Source organism: Orcinus orca, chromosome 5, assembly GCF_937001465.1.
Source record: "Orcinus orca chromosome 5, mOrcOrc1.1, whole genome shotgun sequence".
In the NCBI taxonomy this organism is placed as follows: domain Eukaryota; kingdom Metazoa; phylum Chordata; class Mammalia; order Artiodactyla; family Delphinidae; genus Orcinus; species Orcinus orca.
This window is the reverse complement of record NC_064563.1, coordinates 145729357-145747142: the sequence shown is the minus strand read 5'-3', so window position 1 is coordinate 145747142 and position 17786 is coordinate 145729357. Positions and strand designations below refer to the sequence as shown.

General features: G+C 52.8%; 1 protein-coding gene across 2 annotated transcripts in view; it reads right to left on the bottom strand.

Annotated features, from left to right (window-relative positions):
• ABCG1 (ATP binding cassette subfamily G member 1) overlaps positions 1 to 12692 on the bottom strand; it is a 60493-nt gene extending 47801 nt beyond the window's left edge. For both annotated transcript variants that reach the window (XM_004264583.3, XM_004264584.3), the window contains exons 1-2: positions 12533 to 12692; positions 5750 to 5993 (exon numbers count right to left, since the gene is read on the bottom strand). In XM_004264583.3, coding sequence (XP_004264631.1) covers positions 5750 to 5993; positions 12533 to 12574 — 286 coding nt within the window. In that variant the 5' untranslated portion in view covers positions 12575 to 12692. The remainder of the gene's footprint in view (positions 1 to 5749; positions 5994 to 12532) is intronic.
• Between the last annotated feature and the right edge of the window lie 5094 nt (positions 12693 to 17786).

The window sequence follows — 17786 nt, the reverse complement described above, 5'->3', positions numbered from 1 at the left end:
GTGTCTACGGGGGCTGTTGAACCTGATCGAGCCACACTTGAATCACGCACCCCTGATTCCAGGTCCCAACTGGTGACAGTTTGGCTTCCGTGCAGTGTGCTCCAAGGGAGAGAAGGGGCTGGCTGGAGAAGGGGCGCCTAGACCCCTTGGATGTTCAAGTTCTGCTGTAAACTAGCAAACCCTTTTGGTTTTGTACATGGTCACGCTATATCCATCTGTCCTGAGAGTCAGCTCATCCTCCACAGTTTTTCAAAGCCTCTTTTGGAGCATGTAAGACGGAGGTACAGAACTATTCCAGAAGACCTCATCACCAAATGGGCCTGAGAGGAAGCCACTGAGAGCCTAAGAACTGGCCCGGGAGGGGACGGGAGGAGGTCTCCAGCCATCTGCATTCACCAAGGTGACCTGGGGTCATTGGGCTCCTGGTGTAAAGCCCCAGCCTCAGGCAGGGAGCTCTGGCAAGCAAGGTTTAGGTTTGCCACACTGCACTATAAGACCAGTCACAGCCTCAAATAAAGGCAAAGGAAGAGCATCAAAAGCCATTTCTTTTGCACCCCAAAGAAAGCCCACCTTAGCACGATAGTTTCCAAGAAATACAAAAGTAATTCATTCATGCTTGGGGAAGAGAAACCCGCCTTTGCACTTGAGCAGCTCCCCCTCTGGAGGCTCCTCTCTGCTCTGGGATTTCTAGATTCTCCCTTTCTCTGGCCTTCCCTCCCCACCCCTGTCCCAGTCGGTTGGATCAAGTCTCCCAGCGCTGGGTTGGAATCCAGTCTTCCCTTAATGGAATCGCTGAAAGGGAATTTTTTTTTTTTTTTTTTTTTTTGTGGTACGCGGGCCTCTCACTGCTGTGGCCTCTCCGGTTGAGGAGCACAGGCTCCGGACGCGCAGGCTCAGAGGCCATGGCTCACGGGCCCAGCCGCTCCGCGGCATGCGGGATCTTCCCGGAATAGGGCGCGAACCCGCGTCCCCTGCATTGGCAGGTGGACTCCCAACCACTGCGCCACCAGGGAAGCCCGCTGAAAGGGATTTTAATGGCACATTGTACTCGTTTTAGCCAGCCTGTCAGCACAGGCCTTGTGCAATGGCCATGGAAATTAAGAGGAAGCAAACTTCAATTTGAGAAGGGTGTTCAAATGCATTTTTATAGCTCAGAAGCAAACCAATACAGATAATCTGATGTGGGGCTGCCTAGAATATTTAACTCCATCCTGGCATTTGGCAAGGATGAGGCTGGAGGGTCCGGCTTCAAAGTAGGAGGTGCTGTCCCATTCCATAGGAGTGTTACTGTGGTGAGGCCCCAGCTGGGCTGGGGAAGAGTAAAGAAAACTCTCCAAACCCTCAGATGTGACTTTTGTTCTCAACCCACGAGGTAATCTTGGGAGGCGTTATTTCATTTCTAAGAATCATGTCACCTGTTTGCGCAAAGCATGCCGTACATGCCAGCCTCACCTCCCTGGGGAGGAGACAGGACAGCCAAGCCTCCCCATGGGATTAGGAAACCTCTTTGTGGGTCCTTGTGAAAGGCAGAGGTGACTGACATCCAAGCAGGCCGATTAAAGGGGAAATGAGTCAGAGGTAACAGTCAAGGCCACCCCCAGTGGTTTTGTAAAATGGGGTGAGACACATCCGTGCCATAATGGTCCCGTTGTGTGCTCACATCAGGGCCGGATGTTTGCTAGGTGTCTTGTCAGGTCCTGTAGCCTCAAGCCCCCCAGACCTGCCTTCACGTCCCCTCTCCCCTGCTCCTGTGACCTGGGATCTATCTCTGAACCTCGTGTACTCCACACATTGAAAGGACAGAATTGGCCCCTGCGCCAACTGGACCAAAGGGCTGCTTGAATTGTATAAATGCAAATGGCTCCAGTCTCCTTGGGGGACAGACGACCCAGAGTACCCCCTTAACTCCACCGTGTGGACGAGCTCTGAAAGCCAGAGAGTGCTGTCTGAGTGCAGAATTTTCTCCGCTCCACCTCAGCATTTCACAATGTGGGTTCTCTTCTTAACAAGGGGTCCTAAATGTTACCAACGCCAACGCAGTGTCTACCATCCAGGAAGCAAAAGCCGCTTTCAAAAATAAGTCACACTGGGGTGAGTGAGGACAATCAAACCGGATTGTTCCCCTACGTCCCTCGACACAATAGTTTGTGTAACGGCACCAGAGTCCACATTGTTCCAAATCATCTGTCCCATCAACTTAGGCTATGTGAGTGAATTCCTTGAGGGAAAGTAATCACTGTATCAGAAGCCAGGGAAATCATCCTTGGGGTGTACTTTTTTTCTCCTGAGAACAGTTCGTTTCACAATTATGTTGTCTACTAGGAATCTATTGTACGATCCAGATTTTCCTCTCAAGCCATCATTAATCATATGGTGAAAATGGAGCTAGAATTGAAAATACAAGTTGTTTTCTTAGACGCTGAAGTCAATGCCTGGCAATTGTCAAGCTCAAGAATTAGAAAGCATCAGTGCCTGACATTTGCCTTCTTCAAAATGCTGCTATGGAGTCACTTACGACCCTTCTACTAAGGATTATGAAGCTCTCTTTCTCCGTCTTCTTTCTTTAAAATAACTGTGTAGGAGTTTTTAGTATTATTCTAATCCCAGTGCCAGGCTTGGCTACAGCATTCTGTGTTGAGTGTGTGTGGTGGCACCACGTTCTGGGAGAAAACGGCTTTCCTAGAGTTTACTGGAGTGGCCCAGTGTCTTCGTGATGGAAAGAAGCCTGAACTAGGAATCCGACGGCTGGGTGGCGGACCTTGCTGGCTCCGACCTTGAGCGAATCACTCCAGCCCTCAGGCTCCTTTGTCCTTCACTGCACACTTCACTGTGGGCATTACAATGAGCTCAGCACATAAAGTTGAATTTTTTAAAAAACAAAAGACTATTGACTTGATACAGACAGAAAAACAGAATATGGTCAGAGAAGTAAGAGCATAAGCTCCTGCCCCAAAGTTTGGTCACACTTGGCATCACGCTGGGCATCACACAGAGGCGACGTGAAACCTAAAACTACCACCAAGAGAAAAGGGGAACGCTTGCCAGCTCGGCAGCGTCTGTGGGCACCAAGCCTGGAGAAGGAGCACAGCTTCCCTATGGCCGTGGGGACCCTGGCACCCTGAGGCCCTGCGCCAGGCGCTGCCCGGTGCCCAAGCGTCGGAAACCACCACCCAGCCCCCGGCCTAGCTCCCAGCTCAGGCTCGGGCAAGCCCTTCACACGTGGCTTCCTTTCTATTCAGTGAGAATGTGGACGAGTATCCCACACCCTCGAGTTATGCGGGAGTGATAAACAATCTAAATTCTGACCTGCGAGGGTACCAAGAACAAAAGAAACGATGGGGCTGCACGGGAGAAGGGGCACAGAGAGGGAAGTGGACACAGGCACTGGGGTGGAGAAAGAGGCCAGGAGGAAGCCAGACAGAGAAGTCAGGCCTCGTTGGTTGAGAAACCAAACACCTGGACACACCAGGCTGACGGTGCCCGACTTCCTCTCCAGCCCTAGCCATCTCTGACTCACAGGCAGGTCCCGGGGGCCCACTTTCTACTCCTCCCCGCTTGAGCCCACACAGGTTACTGCAGGGCAAGTGTTTATCTGGCAGCCATCTGGGCGGGGCTTCCTAGGAGGCCACCGGCCATGGACGGTGGCGGCTCCTCCCTCATTAATTAAGAGGCCATCACTGTTGACAATCAGTGTGACCAGTTCTAATACGTAGAGAACAGAGGGTGGGCAAGCCGCACACCTGACCAGGAAATGATATTCTTCACCTGCCAGCCCCAAGTGAACACCTGCAGGGTTGGATTTCAAACCAAGATTCTGCCATGGTTTTCAAACATGTGCATTTCTGCATCTCAAGCCTTCACCTGCGAGGATACCCACCCAAGCGTTTTCAGCATCATGACCACGTTTCTAAGGCCACACATAACACGTGGACAGAAACCTGCCCACGTGGCCCACAGGTCTGCCGCAGTTTGTCTATAGAGACACAGCAGGTCAAAACCTCACGACACCCTCCTGGTCGCCCAGTGCATTGTTTCGGTAAAATCTTTGTTCAAGTGGAGAAGGAAAAGGCTGGAATCTTATGTCGAAATTTCAAGAGACTCCACCAAATGGGCCCGACCCTGAGCCTCTCACAGAATTTCTTTGTTAACAGAACAGGCTGGCACACTCTGAAGATGTTGAGTCTCAGATAACAATGCGACGGTATCAGCCGCTGGGGAGGTTTGGGATCTGTTCCCATTGGTGCAAACAGACACAAAATCATCCCACAACCAGCTCGGCTCAAAGGTCCCAGGCACCAGTCAATCAAGGTTCTAAAATCATGGCTCTAAGGAATTCCAGGGTGCCCACGCCAACCGTCTCAACTGCTTCACGTCAAGAGAGTAGGAAGCAAAATGAAGGCAATAAGGGGCAGAAAGATGCAAAGTAAACAAGTGAGTCTTGGTGGGTCTCCTTCAAAAACGAAGAAGGATTGAATCTAGATTTAAGTTGAGAGCTCTAAACAACCCCAATATTCCAGGATATTCCGGGGGTACCTGAGTCACTTTGTTGCAAATTCCTCATAGATTTTCAAGTTGTTTTCAATGATTCATTAGAAACTGAGGACCACTGTTTCTGGGTGATGTGTAGCACGTCCTCACCCAGTCACCCCCCCGCCAAAGATGGATACATGGAGGGTGCACGGGGCAGCGGGGGACACGGAGTGAGTTCCACGGGAAGAAGTCGGTCGGGCTCGAGAAAGAAATACCAACCCAGGGAGGCATTAACTCCACACACTTTGAAAACCTAGAGCTGGCAAGGGAGCATCCACGTTGCTAAGAAAACTCAGAACACCGTCAGTCATCAATTCCCATTAACATGCAACAGGCTGGCGGCAAACTCCTGTGGGCGTGGCTCTCCCGAGACCTCCGAGTCCCACCTGCTCCGCCCTCTCTTCTGTTTTTATGGATAGCCCACCAACGACCCCCATGAGACAGTCCTTTCAAGATCTGTAAACGTACACGTCTGGTTTCCAGAGAGGTTACTATAGGTCACTTGTTACTTTTCAACACGTCAAGCTTGGGAGGAAACACCTGGCTTCCACTTTGCTCTGAAACATTTAAAAAAAAACAGTCCTATCTCGAAAGACTAACATTAACGGCATCCAGTAAAGAGGACCTCCGAGTGCAGACAGGAAACTGGCACACATGGACCGTAGTCAAACTGTGTGATCAGATCAGAGCTTAAGAACCAGCGTGTGACTCACAGACGTAGAAAACTTATGGTTACCAAAGGGGAAAGGAGGGGCGGATAAATTAGGAGTTTGGGATTAACAGATACACACGACTATATATAAAATGGATAAACAACAAGGACCTACTGTATAGCACAGGGAACTATATTCAATATCTTGTAATAACCTATAATGGAAAAGAATCTGGAAAAGTGCATATATATATATATATATATATACGTATATATATATATGTATCACTGAATCACTTTGCTGTACACCTGAAACTAACACAACGTTGTAAATCAACTATACTTCAGTCAAAAAAAACCAACAAACGCTGTGAATCTTGAGTCATCTAATCTGATCTGTTCATATCGTAAGTGAGGAAAAATCAGGCATAAAGCAATTACATGCATTGGCCACAGCAGAGCCAGAGTCTGGAAAGAGAATCAGCCTCCCAGCTTCCAGACCCAGATCCTCCCAAACAACCTGTTCCTTCCTCCGAGGTGCCGCGCCTCTGGATGCCCCCGCCCTACCTTTCCTCCTCCACCAGGGACCTTCTGGGACCGAGTAGGAAAGGTCCTTGAATTCGATGTTCACAGCCGCCCTCCGCGGCAGGGAGGAGAGGCGCTGGGCCTCTGTGAGACTGTTATCCTCTTTCTTCAATAGTCCGTTCAGCAGCTCCATCTCTATCACCTCCCTGCTGCTGGAGACCACCTCGTCCACAGAGACGCACACTGACTTGGGCTCTGTCATTGCTGCAGAGTGACTGCTGCCATTCTAGAAAGATGGGGAGGAAAAGCGCCAAGAGGAGGTATAAGTTACACCACGGGAAGGACCACAGGGACTCACCATCAGGCTCAGGGCCATCGATCAGTCAGAGTCATCGATCAGTGCTTCTCACCCTCCATGGTGCCCTCAGCGTCACAGGAAGGATGCTCACCTACAGGAATTCCTCCTCCCCGGCCCTCACTTACTCTTCTACTAAAAACATGCTAAAGATAAACTATGATCTACCGTCTTATCTAGGAATCCTAACATCTAATCACAAAACTGATAAATACATCACCTGTCTCAAAGAATGAGACACCAGCCACCCTAAAAATTATCTGCCTGCAGTCCACTCGCTAAAAAATCCCATAAAAATGCATGAGGCTGCTAAGAAACGCACAACTGAAAAAGCTTTACAATGAGCTCTTTTAGTCCCTTCCTGGCGTAACCTCATAAACGTTTCTCAAGAGCAGCGATACCACTTGGACCGACGGGGTTTGTAGGAGATGGCCTTTGTGTTTCCCTTGTAAATCTTCCAAATCCCTTACAGCTCTCCTCTCTCACTGTACCTTCATAATGGCACTGAAGTGTTCGAAAGGTTGATTTGTTTTTCTCTGGGATACAGACAAGGAAACTGAGGCACAGACTATGTTAAGGAACTTGCTCTGAGCTCTACAATCAAGTGAGGGGCAGAAGTGATCCCAGTGTGAGTCATCTTGAAAAACGGTTGCCTCTTCCACTGCATCACCTGGATACCTAATACATAGCTACACTGGCTTTTCGAGATTCCATCGGGAGTCCTTTGAACTGTTACAGATAAGCCAAGAACCAAAGGTCTTTAAGCAAAGAAAGGAATATTCTTGCTAATGGCTTGGCAACGGCTGGACAAGTCAATATGCTTTAGGCACCTCCAAAACACAGAAGAACCCTGGGGTGGATGAACAATGCGCTGTGCTTTTTCTAGCTGCCTCTTGAATCAAGACAGAACATTCCACAGTGCCCAAAGCGTGGCCTCTGGCGACACTCCTCCGTACTGTTGCAGGCAGTCAGCCTGATCTCGAGAGCCCGTGGACAGCCACCTTTGATAATTCAGGCCCTTCTGATGGCCGTAGGACTGGGGAGACGCCGCCATACTGCTGTTTGTTCTAAATAACATCATACTGTTATTTTTCCACAGCTTGTGAGGTATTTCTTTAAAGTTGATGGCTTTTTGATCGTTATTGTTCCTAACAAAAGGCTAAAACAAAACCAGAGAGTGCGTCATCCATAAACACCCTTATAAACTCCAGCAACTCTAGTGACCGAAACAAGCCCTCCCCCGCCTTAGAGTGGCCTCTTGAGGGTACGTGACCGCATCCTTGAAGAGGATTTCCATTATTATTATTCCACATGATTTCCATCGTGGAAATCTTGGACGATTTGGAGGTTCTGAATCTTTAAAACACAAATAGGGGGATGGGGAGATGTGGGCACAGGGGCTTCCGGTTCTTGTGCTGTTTGAAAATGTTGCTTTGCTGTTTAAGAAAAAGACACACAACACACACACCTCCCAGGCGTCTCCTACCTCTGGAAAGCTTAACCGTATCAAAACTTAGCTCACTGACTATAACATTCTGTGGCTAAAAATTAAAGTGCGGAGTAAAACTCTGACAAAATTAATCTTGGTTTGCCGCTGGCGCCGAGCATGAGAAATGCTTCAAACACAAGCAGGAGTACGTTCGTGCATCCTCCGCATAATTGGGGAGGTTTGTCTTAGCCTGACAACGGGCCTCCTCAGAGCCTGGGCTGAGCACGAGCCTCTCCCGCTCCCGGGAGGGCGCTGCAGGGCGTGGCCTCTGCATCTGGGCTTGTCAGGTGCCTTCTGCGTCAACGCCCCTTGCAGGATCAACGCGAGGCCCTGCCCCAGCTCAGCAGGCTCTTGGCTTCGTGCACCTGCAGCTCCAGCACCCAGAGCAGCACCAAATGCCATCCCTGGGCCCACCTGTCTTGCTCTTGGGGAACACGAGCTGCTGTCCCAGGGTTATAACCCCGTTTGACTCCACAGGGGCCCTGGAAACACCAAATCCTGGCTTTGCTGGGGGGTGGGGGGTGGGTAGTGGACAGAACAATGGGTGAGACAGCTCCAGGCCTGGTCCCAAAAGTCCATCCTCACCCCCACCTGGAAAGGTGAGACGTCTACTTCCAGACCCGCGTCCTGCCGGGGCACTGGCCCTAACGCCGGTAGAGCCAATTGCTCTGTCTTCAGTTGGGGGCGGGAGCTTCCAGAAGCCCCTCTCCAGGGCGTGGCCCCCTCCACCTCCAGCCACCTTGGACCATCCACACCCTCCCCCAGCACCCACCACTTGCGTCAACCCCTGAGGAAGCCCAGGGACAGGTCGGGTCTTCCCTTTTTAATGAAACCTACATGAATACAGGGACAAACGGCCATGACTCCACCCACCTGCCAGCTGGAGCAGATGCCAGACCTGGATTATGATGAGGGTCTGACTTGCCCGTCTAGACTCCAAGCCTATCTATCCTCTCACTCACTCACTCACTCACAGCCCAGATAAAGCCCTGGGCATCAGCAGTCAGCCAGACAGACGTAGCCTGTGGCCTCAGCTCGCTCAGGTCCAAGACTGGGCCGCAAACGATTTCAATGCCAAGGGGCAAGAGCTAGAACAAGATGATGCAGGGACCCACGAGGGTCACGCAATGCAGTGGGGGCCCTGGGTGGGGATACACGGTGTTTCTGAGGAAATAAACTGTGAGGTGAGCTTAGCGAGGTGGGGTGGGGAAGGGGTGCTCGTTCACGACCGACATTCCCTGCGAGGGAACAGCACGTGCAAAGGCTCGGCAGCAAGACAGAGGAACAGCTGGAGATCTGTAATTCAGGGTCTTGAGCTCTGATCTGGGGAAGGCGGGAGGGGCTTTTGGAACAAGGTGGGACTAGCGAGGCCCACGGGGTCCGCACGGTGGAGGGCTTGCAAAGCTTGTTAAGGGATGTGCACTTTATCCCGAGGTCTCTGCGGGCCGCGGAGGCATCTCAAGGCGGAAGTAGCAGACCAGCGAGCCGGTGAGAACGTCTCCTGCAGCTGCCTGCAGTGGGGAGGGTGCGTGGCCTTCACCAGCGGGGGGCAGTGGGGAGGGAGACAAGTGGACGGGCCAGTGGGACAAAGCTGGGGGAGTAAACTGATTTGGGAGCGAGAGAGGCCCGTACTTACTATTTACAGTTTTGCATTAATACCTCTCGCGGAGTAGGTAAGCAATTATGAACAGTAGCGGCTATTCGTGCAGCAATGCACAATTACAGTGCGCTCATTAAACTCCAGACTGCACAGGTTACTCCTCCTCTGTCTCCACAGCTCTCCGGGGGCCAGGGCCGGGTGGGGTATGACCCTCTGCCGCTCCATTTCACGAGGAGACCACCTCACCTGCCTGAGACCCCACCGTTAAGGAGTAGCCAAACTGGGGTCCAGCTCTCTGCAGCTTCCCTGCCTGCACAGGTCCTCCCAAACAGTGCCCAGCAGCACCGGGACGTTGCTTGGCTTTCTGTAGGCAAGCTGTAGTGGACCCTGGGTCATCCCAGCCCCCGTCCCTTGCAGGGAAATCCACAAGAGAATGGGGGACCACACAACCCTACCCCCAAAGCAACCGACACCAAAGTGGTGCATGCCATCACCCACTTTTCCGCCATGGGTGTCCAATTAATAAAATTCTATCTGAAATCCTATCTGATGGGTGGCAGTGGCTCTCACTCCAAAATAGACCAGCTCTCTGGAAACACATCCTCAGATGAGAGCCGCCGGTGATGTAGGTTACAGCTAGCTTGTCCTCAGCCTCCTGAGTTCATTAAAGATGAAATACATCCTCCCTCCCCATTCTTTCCCTTTCTTTGTTCGCTTCCCTATCTCGCTGAAGCATTGTCTTTGACCTCCTCTTCCACACACAATTTGTGCTGCATAATAAATGGTAAATACTAGTGAGTCCATTCACAGGTGTGGAATGCAGAGGAGACCCTGTTTGGACTGTTCCTGCCCGCTGTTGTTAGGAATATTTTCTTGGGCACTGATTTCAGTTTGAATGCTAATATATTGAGATGCTTGTTTAGCTAGGGAGGGTCTCTAATGGTCAGAGAGCCCCTGAGCCATTGTGAGGCTGCTTCACTCTCTTTACCCAGGGAAGTCCAGTTGGAGACAGAAACTTGCCCCACAGCATCTTGGGGAAGGGAGGAAAGCCAAGAGGAACTCGCAGGCTCCAGGCGTGCACTCTCACTGCTGCCAGCTATGGTGCCCACCTAGACCAGCAGACCCTGCAGTTGAAGGGCAGATCCCTCCCTGGGACCCTGGGCACATTAGAGGAGAACGTACTGGTCCAGAATCCTCAAGACCACCGCCTAAGGGAAAAGAACCCAAACGTCACGCCCTTAACTAAGCAAAGGGTAGGTGTCACTGGCATGGTCACTCAGAATGCCAACCTCATTGTCTCCAAAATCTGGCTTCCAACAGCCCCAAATACCAGTCCCCATTGGGAGCCCTTGCCTGCCCCGCCCAGCCCAGCTCAGGGACTCTGAAACACCATGTGGGTGCTTCTTCCATCCTCCAAGGCACCTTCTCCAGACTCACACCTGGCAGCCAGCCCCGGGCTGGACCGCAGAGCAAAGTTTAGGATGCTGGGTACCTCCCCAGGGCTCTGTTTATGACTTGGGTAGAATTTTTAAAATTAAAAACAAAAAAGCACAAGGTTTTCAGGGAGAATGGTTTTCACACAGAACAACATTCTCTGAAAAAATGAGCTCAGCCATTAGCACCTCCACACGAACGAAACACCTGAGTTCTGGGGCTGTCTCCAACCATAACGTAACATCCAAAATATCTTGACATAAAAACACCTGTACCTTAAAACATTCTGATTCATTATTGTCCCACGTGTATGAGCTACTTCTGCAGTCTTGAAAGGGCTTCAAGAGTTAGTTACCCAGTGTCTCCATGACCTGAAACTTTCTTTACCCACAACTAACAATACTAACCTCCTTCATTTTCCATTACCACCATCATTTAGGAATCCCAAAGAAATGAACACGGGTAAAATGAAGAATGGCCAAGTGTTACCCAAACATGCAACCAGATAAAAGCAAATGTCATGAGGAGGGGACTGCCTCTTTCAGTTTTTGATCCCTCTTATATGTAAGAAGCTAAGTCATAGAGGCAGAACATGCCCAGAGATGGGACCCGGCCTGTGGGTCCCCCTGCCCCTGGCTCTTTCCTGCTCTACCAACCTCCTTAATGTGTCCGAGGCCCCACTGTATCGGTTTACACAAAATCATTATATAATGAGCTGCCGAGGCTCGGTATGTTCTACAGTAACCTGTTTGGAATCATAGGATGCAGTTGTCAGAGCAGAGCATGCGCAGAAACCCGGCTACTTCTTCTTTTTTTTTTTTTTTTTCTTGAGCTCAAGGCAAGAGGTAACTGTCGGTCAAATCCTGCTGAGCCCTGCTGACTTCAAATACGGGATGCTAAAAATGAAATAAAGGCGAGGGGTGGAGGTGAAAACCGATGTGCACGGTGGGGTTACAGCTCAAGGGAAGTGACTAGCAGGATAGTAAATACATAGACAAAGGATAGAAGGGGGATGGATAGGGAGGGCGAGAGGGCTTGGAATACGGAATGCTTTCTACTTGTACTTTAGATGACCTGAAATCGGTCCAGAGGTACCTAACTGCACTGTTGGCGTGCTAGGCATAGAAATGAAGGGCCCTAGGATGGGTGAGACGATGGTTAGTTTGTTTTTTTTTCCTAATGTGACTTTATGGAGATATGTTAAAGGGGCAAGAGGGGACTCTTGACCACTCAGAGGAATAGCACTTACTGTAATAGTGTCTAGCAAAGAATGCGCCTGCAGCCGGTGGTACCCCTACGGAGCTGGCACCCTTGGGAAAAGTGAGATGCGTGCCTCTGTCCCCACCCTATTCTCTCTACAGGGTGCAGAAATGTGGCCAGAGGTACCCAGGCTCGGCCCTCATCTGCCTCCCCATGACTCCGCCGCCCCCTCCTGAGCAGGTCCGGGAGAGGCTGTCCCCGAGGGCGAAGGGGCAGCACGGGCCCCGGCTCTCCACCGCCTCTCTCTTTTGTTCCCCCAGACAGTGCCGGTGCTCCGGAGAGTAGCGCGAGAGGCGCCCGCTCCCCAGGCTCTGGCCGCACGCGCCGGCAGAGGGATGGGGCCCCCTTTCCCTCTGGCCCGGGCTGCCGCCCCGCCCCAGTACACTCCGGGTCCCCAGGCCCCAGGCCCCTCACTCGGAGGCAGACGAGGTCAAGGCCATCAGTACACTTGTGGGGCTGCTGGCCTCCTTCCTCCCTGCCTCTCCTGGCCCCTCCGCCTTCCCCGCATCCTCGGCTGCAAGGGGCATCCCGAGGAGCCAGGTAGCTAGGGCGGGGGGCGATGGGAGGCGGGCGCCTCTCCCGGGGCTCGGGGGACAGGTGTCAGGGTGCGGGTGCGGGTCTTTGTGCGTTTCTTATTCTCCTAGAGAACAGAACCAAGCCCCGGGGCCAAAGGATGCGCTCACTCACCATGGCGGTGCCGACCGAGAAAGCGGCCGTCAGACAGGCCATGCCCCGGGGGCGGCGGCGGTGGGGACGAGGCTGCGGGCAGCGGGGACGGGCGGCGGGCAAGAGGCGCGCTCGCCCTAGGCTCGGCGGCTGCGCCGGGCGCGGACTCTGGCTCTGGCTCCGGCTCCGGCCGCAGCTGTGGCCCCGGCCCCGCCCACGACCCTCCCGCGCCGGCCCCGCCCGCGACCCGCGATTGGCCGGCGCGCAGGGGCGGGGCGGAGCCGGCAGGTGCGCGTGCTCTTGTTTTGCTCCTGTGCGGCGCGGCTGCCCCAGTTCTAGGCAGTCCGGTTCCTCGCGCTGCCCGCGCCCCTGGCCTGGCTGGTGCCGAGGGTCCGCCCCGGCCCCGGAGGCGCCGAGTTCGGAAACTCGCGGGGCCTGGGCCAGCGACCCCGGGCCCCCTGCGGTCAGTCAGCGGGGGTCCCCCTCCAGAACTGCCACCTCAAAGCCTGCAGTGCCGGGCCAGGGAGGGCCAGGGGAGGCGTCTGGGGGGGTGGGGAGGGTGGAGGGGCACTTTTTTCCTTGTTGGGCATCACTCTGCCACGTAGGAGCGTGAGAACTAAAGGAGAGATGGCCGCTCCAACGACCCCTCCCCCGCCACTGCAGCTCCATTTCTGGGGTGGTACCCCCATACTGAGGCAGCACACTCACTCATTAATGCAGCATTGCTGTGTGCCAGACGCAGAGCCAAGTGCTGGGTAACAAAGGGGTGACTAGGTGAAGATGCCCAGGCCTCTGTCCTCCCCTGGCTCCCACCCCCCGATCCCAACAAATAAAGAAAAGACCCGGTGTTCCCAGTACGTGGCCCAGCACCTGGCCCAGAGCTGTGTTCAGGTAACTTCATAAGGAGTAACACTTCAGGCATCCTGTCTTTTGGCCCCAGATGGGAGCATCAGATGGCCTGGCCTCTGCTAAAGCCCTTATTATATATAAGTGGGACCATTTCCCGGTAACCATGGTGATAAGACATTCCTTACTCCCAGTCTCAGAGGCTAATGCTTTTATTCAGTGGTTTGCATGTGGGGACCACAGGTCGGAATGCATCTCTTCTCCCATCCAGCACACCTGGATCGCCCCTTCCCACTACCCCTCAGATGAGCTAAGCCCCTGTCCTTCTCCTCACCTAGAAAGAGAGCATGGCTTTTCATGCCAGGCAGGAGGGCTTCACACCACAGCCTGATGACCATAGGCAGATTCTCCCCTCAAATCAAAGGAGGGCAAGGCAGTAAATTGTATGATTTCAAGGGGAGAGGGCCCTGCTTTTGTCTGCATAGTTCACTTGAAGAGTCCACGCATTACCTCTATTCTATTGTTAGGAAATCTGACTGCTGCATTTCCAGGTGCCACCCTCTACATGCCGGGCCCACGGGGCTGTGTGGTGCCTTAAACGTGCTGAACAGGGAGGCCAACAAACTCTGAATGTTCTGGAAAGAGGATTCAAATCTACAAACCTCCCTGGGAGAGTTTAGGCCAAAAGGCAGAGACAGAGGTGCCTCATCTCTGGGATCCAGGATTGGTGGACGGCACTGAAGCCCACCACTTGCTCCAGGGGCAGATGGGACATAAAGCAGGGGAGAAAGACACAGAACGCGGCCGGGGAGAGATTCTCTATGAGAACCTGGCTGGTTGCTGCCCAGCTGTGTGGCTGGGACAAGTGACAGCGTGGTCCTGTTGCACTGGCATCTATTCTCTGCCCAATATCCCTTTTCCATGCTGCTAGGAATGTGTTCAGAATTTCCTTCTGGAACTCCCCTTGCCCCCAGTTCTACACCATGCGATCCGGTCAGTGGTTGGTCAGGAACCAGAAGTGTAAGGCGATGCTCGCCGGGCTCCTGGGAATGGCCAGGGGGACAATACGTAGAGCCTAGGATGAAGCCAGAGAGGGCAGACAGCGATAAAGTGGGTCCTTATTGCCGTGGCTTGAGCTGCTGGCTTTGCACTTACAGGCATGGAAAGAGTCCCACTTATACACATCTATACGTTGGGGTAATGATCATCTCAGCCGCATGGGAAATAGTGCCTGTCAAGTGCTGTCCACTGTGCACAGCACATAGCTAGCACTCCAGTTCTAATCCTTACTAATGTCATCCCCCTTGCGCCAAATCTGAGAATAAGCAAATGGTAAAGTAGGTCGGATCTGTGACATTGCTATTGGGACTTTTGGTTGTAAGTGACCAAAACTCTTCTCCAAATGGCTAATGGGAAGGCTCAGGGTGCACTTGTTTCAGGCCTGCCAGGACCAAGCACCCATTCTGGGTTTTCAGCCCTTGATCTCTAGCTCTCTCCATGGCTCTGCCTTCTATCTACTGGCTTTCTGCTCCGCGAGGCTGTCACCACGGCCCTCCTGGCAGCTCCAAGCCTGCATCCCATCAGTGTTACCAAACCAAATTCGGGTCCACTCGCCTGCCACACAGCAAAGCCAATCTACTGACACTGGGTTGTGGTGAAGGAAAGTACAGCATTAATTGCAGGGCATCAAGTGAGGGAAGGGGAGACAAGCCTCAGAGCCACTCCCACCTGGTCTTTGGGTTGGGGGATGCGTTTAAGGGGAAGAACAAAGAAGCTGGGGTGAATCTTTTTCTTGTGACATTTCTGAATCATGGTTTCAGGAGTCAGGGTGTCCCAGGTGGTCCCCGGCTAAGGGGTCTGTGAGCTCACCTTGCCCTGGAGAAATGACCCGAGTTTGTACGTTAATGATGAATCTATAATAGCAATTTTAGTACGTTAACGATGGACAACAGCAACCTTAAGCATCCGACTCTGGTAATTAGTGTTGTTAGCACAGGCTTGAGGCCAGAGGGGACGGAAACGGGATGAAGTTTGGGATAGAGATGAATCCTAAACTTGGTAAAGGAACTTGGTTTTAGGGGACTGGGTTTCCTCAGCTGGCAACCAGCCACGATGCCCAGTGAGGAGGAACCAAACTCTGACTGGCCTGGCTTGAATCCCAGGGAACCAAACAGGCCAAAGGGAATGCCGGCCCTAATGGGAACATGCAGAAAGATTGGGACATGCGTGCTTCCTCAAGGCCATTTTGGGGAACTCGGAGCCCAGTGTGCGTGCCGGGGAGGCAAACATAAGAGGAGCTTATCACAGGACTGTCCAGTCCACACCCCAACCCCAACAGGAATTTCCACAGGACATCACAGGCAGGTGGACGAGGCTGGGCTTGAGAATGTCCAGTGGGAAAACACTTTCTGCCTCAAAGGGCAGCCCGTACCAGTTGAGGTAGCTGTCATTGCAGGGAACGGTCCCTGTGCCTAATGGGACTCCCTGTCACCCTGCGGGCTCTGTGTTCCACCGTGTCAGTGAGCCCCGCCCCCACACAACAGGACTTGAGCTCTTCAATCATGGCGCCATATTTCTCTCCAGGCCTTGGCTTCCCTGGACAAATCGTGCCTGGTCCCTCCGACATTGTTCTGGAGAAGATGCCCCTTCTTCCTGCTCACCTTTCTCAGTGTCCCCTCTGAAACTTGGGGTCCACAACCGAACACCTACTCCAGGTAACTCCTCTGCTCTCTAATGAGCATTTGCTCCCTCAAATTGTTGGTAAGGACCCACTACCAAGCTGCAGAGCCAACTGCCCGATGTCCTGGGAGCGAGCAGGTCAGTGGACTCAACCAGCAGCCGACTCAATTCACTTTCCTTGTAATTGTGTAGTTTCAGTTGCCTGGTTTGCACTTTATCTCCCAAATCCCATAGATTGGGGGGCCAGACATACAGCCCCCGAGGCTGGGGAATGGAGAGGACACCCTGAGGACTTCGTCTCTGGTGCAAGGATTCCGCTCTTGGTGCCTGGGGAGGGGGGGAGGGTACAGGTAAATCAGATATCCAGGTGGCCTTGCGGCAGGCCTGTGGATTGACCCAGGTGTACTTCTGCAGGGAGCTGGCCACAGGGGGTGAGCATCTTGGATGGCCCCAGCGCTGGAGGTCCAGAACAAAAGGTCTCTGATCCCTCCAGAGGAACCTTTGGGCACATCCCCTGGCTTCCCAGCCTCCCCGCTCTCAGCTGGCTAGGAAGAAATCTAATGAACACAGTCTTCTTCACATCTGGGTGATCTGCCTTTCGATAATTTGACCTTGAGCTCCGAATTAACCCAAGTGATCCACCTAAGTGGACTCTGCTCGGCCGACTTTCTCCTGTTTGACTGCAGAACTCCACCAACCTGAGCTCTGTTTTCTTTCCAAGACCTACGATTTCAGCCATGCCCTTCAGCAGACAGAAATATCTGCGTCACTGGGACCCGGCCTCAACGCTGGGAACCCAGTGTGGGCAAAGGGGAAACCTGGCCTCGGGTGTGGACCAAGGGGAAACCAGGCCTCGGGTGTGGTCAGTGACGGAGAGAGATTAGAAAGCTGACATTCTTGTCTAAGCTGGGTATGTTTTCAACTTGTTCCATGAGCTCAACATATTTTGTAAATAGTTAGAGGAACTCTCACCGTGTAGATTAAGGGAGATCCTGCCAGAGGCAAACTGGTACCACAGGGGCCTCGGTCTATCGCAGTCCAGCCCTTTTGGAGTCAGCCTTTCAGGTGTCCCACCCTAGAGACCTGATATCTGCAGTTGCATCCCGCCAAACTGCCTCATCCCCAATGCTATGCCCCCTTGTAATCTGGGCATCACATGTCACATAATTAATTTACTATTGGTTGTGCTTACACACCCCTTGAGAATGGAAGCTCCACGCCGGAAGGAATGTCCATCCACTGATGGATCTCCAGCCCCAGGAACGGTGCCTCGTAAGGGATTTTGTCCCGGCTCATCAGCTATTTGGTCGATACCTCCTTCCCCCATCCCTCTGGGTCCCCCAGCCCGGCTGTTGCCAGTGTGCATGAAGGCCCCAGTGTGGAAAGCGCCTGCCCTGCAGTGTTCCACCAGGGGAACACCTCTGGCGCCCCACCATTTCCCAGAGGAAAATAAAAGCCCACAGAAGCCTGATCCCCCTGCCCCGTCCCCAGCTCCTCTCACCACGTCGACCCCTGTACTGCGGCAATATGAGGGTTTATGGGATTTCTTTCCCCAAAGCCTCACCAAACTTGATTCTGGAGGCGTGGTGTAGGGGAGTGTTTGCTTAGTTGCTTGCTTTCTACAACCCAAAGCTCTGACTCTGAAAGTAAATGTTTTCAGTCAAATGAAAGCAAAATCTTGTGCCGCCACAGCCAGTAATAAAGAGGGGCTAGTCCCTTCCCCAGGCTGGCGGTGGTGGGAGACACGGTG